The sequence below is a fragment of the Epinephelus moara genome, chromosome 16 (genome assembly GCF_006386435.1).
Source record: "Epinephelus moara isolate mb chromosome 16, YSFRI_EMoa_1.0, whole genome shotgun sequence".
In the NCBI taxonomy this organism is placed as follows: Eukaryota; Metazoa; Chordata; class Actinopteri; order Perciformes; family Serranidae; genus Epinephelus; species Epinephelus moara.
Window position 1 is genome coordinate 4,706,124 of NC_065521.1, and position 9,796 is coordinate 4,715,919.

At 40.4% G+C, this 9,796-nt stretch overlaps 1 protein-coding gene across 4 annotated transcripts; it reads right to left on the reverse strand.

The window, feature by feature from the left end:
• Positions 1–617: 617 nt before the first annotated feature.
• Positions 618–8,973, reverse strand: si:dkey-242h9.3 (hornerin). Of its 4 annotated transcripts, XM_050064668.1 has the most exons (16): positions 8,849–8,971; positions 7,499–7,553; positions 5,593–7,409; positions 4,799–5,192; positions 4,658–4,696; positions 4,473–4,550; positions 4,313–4,387; positions 4,165–4,221; positions 4,062–4,082; positions 3,939–3,987; positions 3,519–3,808; positions 3,293–3,340; positions 2,107–2,267; positions 1,943–2,007; positions 1,541–1,641; positions 618–1,267 (listed from the first exon to the last, which is right to left on the reverse strand). In XM_050064668.1, the coding sequence occupies exons 4-16, from the start codon at positions 4,905–4,907 to the stop codon at positions 1,146–1,148; spliced, it is 1,215 nt and encodes a 404-aa protein (XP_049920625.1). In that variant the 5' UTR covers positions 4,908–5,192; positions 5,593–7,409; positions 7,499–7,553; positions 8,849–8,971; the 3' UTR covers positions 618–1,145. The 4 variants fall into 4 exon arrangements, 3 of the variants coding, with proteins under 3 accessions (XP_049920625.1, XP_049920626.1, XP_049920624.1); XM_050064669.1 differs by lacking the exon at positions 4,062–4,082; XR_007571231.1 differs by lacking the exons at positions 618–1,267; positions 1,541–1,641; positions 1,943–2,007; ... (6 more) ...; positions 4,313–4,387; positions 4,473–4,550 and having other exon boundaries at positions 4,678–4,696; positions 4,799–4,891; positions 4,987–5,192; positions 8,849–8,973.
• Positions 8,974–9,796: the final 823 nt, after the last annotated feature.

Here is a 9,796-nt window from a genome sequence, read left to right on the forward strand (position 1 = left end):
AGTGATTTCTAATGATGTTACCTAAAGGAAGCATATATAGAGTAAATAGGATTGGTCCGAGCACAGAACCTTGCGGAACTCCAAAACAAACTTTAGTACGTAAGGATGATTCATTATGAACGTCACTGCGCAAAGAGACGTCTAAACGACGTCTTTTCTAAGTCATTTTTGCACATATAATTTGGGTCACCTGAAGGTGCAGATTGTTACTCCAGACGTCTTTTTTCGACGTCTACTGAACGTCCATTCATGACGTCTACAGTACGTCCGTATAGGGGCTATTTGTAGTCCAAATGTGGTCTTTGTGGACGTCTTTTCTACGTCAAATCGAACTCATTTTAGACATTGTTTTTATACTGTACTGCTTTTAGTTTCTATGCATAACTGTAGTCCAATTTCAGAAGGTGGCATGCTGTTCCAGTTCATTTTCCTATAGCTTCATTTGATTTTCTCACCAGCAGATGGTAACTGGAAATGCATACAAAGGCATTCCACTTCAAACCTGCTGCAGAGCCAAATGAAGCTACAGTAAAATTAACTAGTACAGGAAACAGGTTCCTACCTTCTGGACACAAGACTACAGTCAGGTTAACAATAAATCACAATCCAATCCCGACTGTTTTTTCCCCATCTTTATTGCAAACATGTCATGTTGATTTCAGTTGAGAAATACTAGTTATTAGGCTACAACTTCTAAACAGCAGGCAGCATAACCCTCATTTAAGTTTGAAAAAAACAACAACACCAAAGTGGTGAAATACAGTGAATAAAATTACACCTCTTGGGTCTGTACTACAAAAATAGGGTTAGTCCTGAGTGATTATGTACAAATATAAGAACAATTAAAATATAAAACAATAAAAAAAAAAAAAAAAAAATTGTAAAAATCAAACTGAACACAGAAAAATTAAAGGGCTGACCAGATTCACCTAATGAAAATAAAAAAATCTGCCCCCCCCCCCCTTTTTTTTAAACACACATATGTTAATTTTCAAACACACATTCCCTTTGTCTATCCTATCATTAACAATAAAAAAAAGAAAAACACACTGAGGACAGCAGCTACAGTGTAGGTGTCATATACACATGTAAAACAACACTATTCGTAAAAATAACATAGCTGAACATAGTTTCTTCAAACAAAATCAGCCCTGAGTGACTGTGAAGCCCCCCCCTCCACTCCTTTGCGGTGCATGCTTTAAATGCTCTGAAGCATGTGTCCTTATAAGTTCCTCAGTGGCCATATTATCAAATTGCATGACTCCATCTGCACAAGTAGAAAAAGACAAATGATAAGAAACATGCAAACGCAAACTGCGGTCATTCACCAAGTCTGCATATCTGTATGCAAAAATATGTTGCTCATGCTATGCATCAACTACCAATTCTGTATTACAAAACAATCAGCCATGGTAGACAGTTGGCATTGTACAGTATTTTAAATGTCAATGGGGAAGGAAATGTTTTGTCCAATCAAGTCATTATTTAGAGATTGGCAGGAGCAAAATTTTCTTCCCTTCAACATGAAATACGGGCTTACCTTGTATTGCTCTGTAAATCTTTGTCGTTTCCAAGGGCTTTTTTCCCTTTTTCCCCTTGCCCTTCATGTTAAAATTTGCCATCAGGGCATTGGTGAACAGTCTAAAGAAAAATAAAGAATTACATCTATAAATCAATTTGAAAAATATATGTAGGGATAACACAGGAATAGCACATGTCATAAACCCTTCATAATACATTGATCAAGGACAGCTAGTCTATACAATGCATTGTGTTGTGAATTTGTAATTTAATTTTCACCTGTTAACACATACTCAGAATAGGGACACTGCTAATGAAAACATGCAGTCTGGTCCCCAGCCAGAAAAAAAGTTCAGACATTGAAAAAGCACATACTACCCAAACATTAAACACAAAATTAATACTTTATGTAGAAACATACTTGTCAAGAACTTTGTGGATACAGTCCTTGGTGTTCTTCCCGCCAATTTTTGCTATTTTCTTTACCTGTTGAAATAAGTACATTTTAAGTTGACTGACAGCCCCCAGAGGAACCTGACAGTGTGCGAGTGCACTAGTTCTGTATTCCAGATTTGTAAAACCTACCAGGGTATCAAAGGCTTCTTTGTCACATAGATGTTGCTCCTCTTTCTCGAAATCCTCCATTGTCTCCATCCTCTCAATGTGGACGGCTGAAGAGGCAGGCTGTGCTGTCTTATACTCATTGCGGAGGTCAACCAGTAACCCTAAGACCTTCTTCTGGTACACTGAAATAAATGAGCACATTTGTTGATTACAATGGTTACCTCCAATTTGAATAGCTAGGCTAGCTAGCTGGTCCACAATTGTTTTTGTAATCAGCTTCAGTGTTTGTCATAAGCATAGTTTGAAAAAGTTTTTTTTTAAAGTTCAAATGTTACCTGACATGATAGAAAGAAAGAAACCACCCCACAATTGATGTAGAAAATGAAGCCACTAGGGATGTGAATCTTTGGGTGTCTCATGGTTCGATTCGATTCAAAATCGATTCTCGGTTGATGTGCATCAGGACAGCGCTGTGCTCTCCAGCTGGTTCACTTACAGCTGCACAGGTGAGCTGTCAGAGGAGCTCTGCTGTTCTCTGCTGTTCTCTCTTTAACCTTGTGTTTGCACTTTGTATAAAAAGAGTTCAAAATGTGAAGATATAACCTATAGCCCCAATCAGCTGCACAGCAGTGTGTGTTCTATAAGGGCAAAAAAAAAATAAAAAAATCTGGTCGCTGATCTGCACAAGCCTAGTCAGACTCAACTCAACTCAAACTTTATTTATAAAGCACATTTAAAACAACCAAGGTTGACCAAAGTGCTGAACAGGTCAATAGAAATAAACAAGCAAATACAATGAGGTACCTAATAGTACACCACAATAATAACCATAAGATACATAAAATACAATACAATAAAATAAAATACAAGAGTTATAAAATAAGATCAAAATAAGCTAAAATTCAATAGAGCATTTTAGTCTTATCAATTATCAGCAAGAGCTGTTTGCAGCAACTTAACTAGCAACAGCACAGCTTGCTGCAACGCAGTGTACAGAAGCCTGTGAGGGCATGCACAGAGACGGAGGAAACATTAAAAGATCAATTTCTGAAGTTTATGAATCGATCCAGAATTGTAGAGGATAAGAATCACGATTCTTACATGAATCGATTTTTTACCCCAACCTAGAAGCCACTCAATTGAGCAAGAGAGACACTTTTAAAACTACCACCAGTGTCCTGTTGTCTATATTAGACTACACACTTACCATCCCAAGGCAATGGGAAGGTCCACCTTCTACTCTCAGTCACTGCATCTGCACCACAGAAAGTATGTTTTAGAAATTACCAAATGACAAAACTGTCAACAGATTTGGGCCACATTAGAAGAGAAATCTGTCTAAATCTAAATCTGTAATATTCTAACAAACAGGAGTACATCAATGCTACTGACTGAAGTGTTTTGATAAAAATTGCGGTCTTTACACAACTCACTAGGCCTTGGTGTGTGATAGGGGGGGCTGGTGTGATCACATCTGGACCTGGCGGGGGTGCTGAAGACATCTCTGTTGCTGCCGGATCTGTGGCGATGTTTAGAGGCGTCTCTGTTGCTGCCGGATCTGTGGCGATGTTTAGAGGCATCTCTGTTGCTGCCGGATCTGTGGCGATGTCTTGAGACATCACTGTTGCTGCCGGATCTGTGGCGATGTTTAGAGGCGTCTCTGTTGCTGCCGGATCTGTGGCGATGTCTGGAGGCATGTCTGCGCTGGGACTTGGACCTGGACCTGTATTGGGAGACATTGTTGCATTGGTTGCCGGATTCACCACTGGATGTAGTTCCATTCAAATTTTAATCACTCTGCAATTTTATAACTGACATAATATACCATGTCATGCCTTATCTTGTTTCTTTACCTAGAGCGATAGCCATCAATGACATGACCTCTGGCTGCATGTCGAGATCCTGAAAAACGCAAAGAATGTTCTTACATTTCACAAGGCCTGATAAAATAGCAAAGTGATGAGATGAACACTTACTGGATGTCGACAGGTGAGAGCCTAAAAGACAAAGAATGTTCAGAGATGGAAAATTATCGAAATGTAAACAAAAAGGTGAGCATTACTTATGATAAATATTTACCCGGTGTTGACGTTTCCCTTCCCCCAGTTCCACTGGCACACTCCAGACCAGACAAGGCTGAAACATATAATTGAGCCTATAAATACTGTCTTGTGTGTAAAGAATATGTGTATAGTGAATATTGCAAAAGGGAGAAGTAAATACTCACAAGGAGTGTCTGAGTGCCTGCCCTGAGAGCTGTCCGCACGCGTCGCTTGTACGGACATGTCTTCATCTCCAGAGGCTGAAACACATCCAAATCAGCCTGTAACTATCATGTGGTCAATACAACACATTACCATGCTTCATAAGTTGTCATCAGTACTCACAAGCATTGTCTAGGATAGCTGTGCCCTGAATGGGCTGCAGCTTTTTCGGTGGAGCAGGGTAGTTGGGCAGCTCGACACCTAGAGGTTAGTAGAACAAAAAAAATAAGCATGCTCATCTCCAACATTTTTATCAAATTTAAGAGTTTTGAAACTGGAATTTCAAATTCATTGTAGAAAAATATTACCCCTGACACTCTGCCCTTCCTCATCTGAATCTGTTAATACTGCAAAAAATGGTTAGAAACATTGATGTGTGAAAATAGGCCACATTTCTGTAAACAGGTTTTATATTAATGTATTAATTACTTGAGAATGAGAAAACATACCATTTCTTACGAAACCCTCTGGAATTGCTTTTTTAGTGCGGTTCCTTGATCTCCTCACCACGTCCTCCTCCTCCTCCTCATCATCCTCCTCCTCTGCCTGACTGGTCATGTTGTAGTTCTCACATTTCAACCTTCAAGTATATTTTGACTTTGACATACAAGTCATTTTCTATTCATCAAAACAGTACTTGCCTGATGTCATTTTTATCTTTATTAGAGGGAATATCATCCAGTCATCCTGGGGGTTCATTTTTTCCTTTATAGCCTTTTCTGTTTTGGAGATGCTCATTCGTGGCCATCTAACAATTCTTTTGGTCCCGTCAATCCAGTTCTCTGGAACTACACCCTCCTCCTCAATTTCACCCTCCTTCCAAACTGCTTTCGCATACATGACCTGTAAAGGACAGCATACGCATGTTAATTGAAGTTACACATTTTTATTTAGCCTAAGCATTGAGTAGACCAGTGGTTCTCAAACTTTTAAATTTTTTAATAGTTGATGAAACACAGTTACAGACTTGTGAAAATTAAATTTCAAACCTAGGGGCTCTGGAACCCATTTTGAGAACCACTGTAGCAGACATCTTATATGAACTGAATTACAGATGCAAGAGGATATCAATGAACCCTATTCCAACAAATCACCAAGTGTCATGTTAGAAGAAACAAAATCACCAAGCGTCATGTTAGAAGAGACAAAATCACCAAGCATCATGTTAGAAGAGACAACCCAGAGCTGGAAGTGGCAGAAATTATATAGCTTTAAAAAAAAAAAAAAAAAATGAAAATTGAACCTTTAATATTTGTGTTCCAGACCATGGCGAAGGGGTATGAGCACAGCACCACCAGATTCTTGTGGGAGGTAGGCCACCTTGCGGAACAGATCCTTTTCACGCAGCAGCGCATCTTTCATCCTGACCTGGCCATTTCCTATGCACACTATATTTACAAGTCCAGAGCTACATGGTTGGTGAAATAATGGTGAGGTGTGACGCTGGTGCAGGATTTGACAAGCCAAGGTACCATCTGCATTTTTTTGTCGAACAAAAGCAAATCTTTCATCTTCCTGACGGCTGTCCCTTTCTTTAACAGAAATGAACACTTTAGGGTGCATTTTGCTCTCTTTCACTTCTGAATGTTCGATTTCTGACAAATGCCTGGTGACTTGTTCCAGAGGATTTCTCCCACTCCTCACATGTTTCTTGATTTGTTGCAGGTAGTTTTCAAATGGAAAACAGGAAATGTCATTTAAGGAGCAGTTGAAGTGGCTGGCATCTTCATGGAGAGGAAAGGTCTTGCCATACAGGACCACACAGCTGGTGACAAAGTGTTTGATGAGTTCATGGGCATATTGGAGATAGGCATTTCGAATCCTGTCATCTGACTCCAGCAGTATCGACATGGCTACTGTTAAGGACAAGAAATGCTTGTACCTTTCAGGTGACAGCACAGTTTTTAATACCACTGGTCCTGTGTATAGCAGAAACTGCCGAAGTTCAGTGGCTTTCCACCTATCCATTTCACGCAGACCATGTGGTTGCCGAGCAAATTCACTCGGCATCCTCCCTCTCAGTGCAATTAGTTTTTGAGAAATTAGATCCTTTTGCCTCACAGATAAGCGGCAGATTTTTGGGCCACGAGTCAGGTAAATTAACAGGTGTCTAACTACTCCCAAGCAGACCATATGCATGTAGTCCAACACAAATGAACTGACACAAGGAATTCCTCCAGCAATGAAGGGGCTGGCATCAGTTTGGTGGTTCTTGTATTCCACTCTGGAGAAACAGTCATCTGTTCGAGAAGTGCATTCCTGTTCACTGAATACCATTCTTCCCTCAACACGAGTACCTCTGATTATACATCTCTCACAACTCTCATAGGAAGTATGACCCTTAATACATTTGAGATATGCCCTTGCTGGCGCATCACAGATGAGAGCATCAATATTGACAGTGTAGGTCTGACGTTTGTAAACTATACCATTGTCTTTGAGATGTTTGTACTTGGTCAAAAAGTCTTTCAGATAGTCCTCAAGTGGACTTGGCTTACTTTTTCCACTAAACATCGCTGCAATAAAGGGATCAAAATGGCCACACTTCACCAGTATTGGCCAGAATTGGACTCCACTACTTTTGAAAAGTGGGATGCCATCGATGTTTACAGTGAGGTGCACATCATTACTGTCCATCAGACTTAAGTAAGGACAGATTCCCTTTTCTAAGCCGTAATACTTGTAGTGCCCCCCACATTTAGACTCTGTTGTGTTTTGTTGTGGTGTAGCGAGGAGTGTCCGGCAATCCACAGGCAATAGGAGCCCTTGCTTTCTTCATGTGGACAATAACCCGTTAAGTGCTCTGTGTGTCACTTTGTGCTCTGTAGCCCACTGTCTCAGGTCATCTTCAAAGCTGCTGGTCACTTCAGCTTCATCATCATTTGGTTCAGAGTCAGTAGACAGGGTCCCAGGCACAGTGCTACAACTACTCTGAGTCCCAGACACAACATCGCTATCGCTATTAATTTCAATGCTCTGATGTTCATCTTCACTGTCAGAATAACGTAGAAGTTGATCCATGTCTCTTTGGCGTTTTCGCCATTCTCTCATTTTAGCCATCTGTAGACACAGATGCAGTATAAGTCAGTTTAGTTTTACAATTTATTTGACTGGGTGTGTGCAAAGGAGCATGAGGTCACAATCTGTACCTTCTTTAGGTGGCTTGTCTCCAAAGGGCAGGGCTCACTCCACTTTCAAGAGGACCTCAAAAGGATAAGACTGATTTAGAAACACACAACTAAAGCTTTACAATACTTAACTCATTGCATTAAATTGTTATGCATTTTGCTGCGAACCCTCACCTGGTGGCTGTGTCTGCAGTGCCCCCTCCCCCTGCCTGTATTTTGGTTTTTGTTTAGTTGTGCTGCTAGCCCCACTAGCGGTCCCGGATGTTAGCAAGAGAGAGTCTCTCTCTCTCTCTGCTAGCTCGATGCTAACTTCGACTAGCGGTAGCATCCGCCGCTAACACCCGCTTCCCAGCTCTTCACAACGGCCCTCCTGCTCCTTAAAGGGATACGCCAACATTTGTTTTGTTTGCGTGTCTTGCCTCACTCCCGAGTCCATGACAAACAGCAGTAACAAGGGAGAGACGGGCAGAGCTCGCCCACCGCTAATTAGCTTAGCTCAAATGGGTAGCATTAGCCTGCCTCTGCCACAGTCATCAGATAAACTCTTCAGCAACTCTAAACGGTCCTGTATGCTTGGTGTGACTCGTTTTTTACCGCGTTATGTTACGTTATCTATTTTTAGACTAAGATTAGCACTTTATGTAATTTTCTAAAGAAATACACACGAAAATAAACTGCAGTTTTTGCGCATGCGCAAACCACCACGGACGTGCTTGTAAGTAGGTCAACAAAAAAAACCTCTGTTTAGGAGAAGAAGATAGCTACTACGGATTATGGCCGATTTTGTAAGAGAGGACGAGGATGATCCACATCCTTACCTATTTGAACCAGAATATACGGAGGAGCAACTACATGTTTTCTTCTCTTTATCTTCTCCTAAACAGAGGTTTTTTTGGTTGACCTACTTACAAGCACGTCCGCGGTGGTTTGCGCATGCGCAAAAACTGCGGTTTAGTTTCGTATGTATTTCTTTAGAAAATTACATAAAGTGCTAATCTTAGTCTAAAAATAGCTGCTGCTGACTGGGCAGGAGGCTAACGTTACACAGTTGAGCCCGAGAGGAGGGCCCCAGTTTGAATTTGTTTACAAACTGAAACGAACAAAACTCGAGACTCTAAACTACACAAATGCACACTCGTAACATCGTATGTGTTATATATAACGTTACCCACCGCTCTATGTATTGATTTTTCGCCGGCTTCGTTGTAAACACAAGGTCGTGTTCAAAAGCTAACGTTAGCAGATGCAATGCTAATTGTAGCGACAGCGGGTTTGAAGTAGATTAACACAACAAAGCTAAAACGGCAAACGCTATAAATGCATAAATGAACACAAAATTAACTAGGCAGTCTATGTGCTGACCAAACTTACCTGCAATTCAGTGGACGCTGATTTCAGACGGCTGTAGGTTGTTGTAGAGGTTGACGGGGCACAGAGCATGGCACAGAGCCGAGTGGCCATTTAGAGAACCACCTGGGCCAATCGGAGTGGCTCTTAGGATGTACGTTGTGATGACGCAATACCTCAGCCAATCACAATGGCGTTTACTGTCCCCCCCCCCCAATACACCTTCATTTTGTTGTATTAACACTATTTTAGAAAAGAAAAACAGGAAAATGAAAACAAACAAAAATATTAATTTTATTCACAAATAATCATGTTCATACTACTACTACTACTACTACTACTACTACTAATAATAATAATAATCACATTAATCATGTTGTTAAGAACAATATTGGTATTTTACATTTATTTTACACATATATAGCCTATACTACTACTACTACTACTAATAATAATAATAATAATAATGATAATAATAATACATCATGTCAATTCCCTACACCTGTCTTACACGTCCAAAAAAGTGAACTAGCCCGACGTTCAGATGTTCAACTGCATATTGATGTCCAAATAAGGTCATGATTAGACGTCCAAAAAGCAGACCTAATTTGCACGTCGTGTAGAGGTCCAAAATGGGTCTTGGACCGACTGACGCAATATAGACATGATCTGCACGTCCATCAGACGTCTAATGTTTAGTGGGAAACGATCACATAAATAAGATTTAAACCAGCTTAGTGCAGAACCTTTTAGGCCAATTAAGTGTTCCAGTCTCTGTAGCAGAATCTGATGGTCAATAGTGTCAAACGCCGCACTAAGATCTAATAAAACAAGTACAGAGACGAGTCCTTTGTCTGAAGCAATCAGAAGGTCATTTGTAATTTTAACTAGTGCTGTCTCAGTGCTATGATGCACTCTAAATCCTGACTGAAATTCCTCAAATAAATTATTATCATGGAGAAAATCACACAG

Bases quoted from the DNA above. Each gene is read 5' to 3' on its own strand.
- si:dkey-242h9.3 (XM_050064667.1), bottom strand. From the start codon at position 6,986: ATGGACAGTAATGATGTGCACCTCACTGTAAACATCGATGGCATCCCA.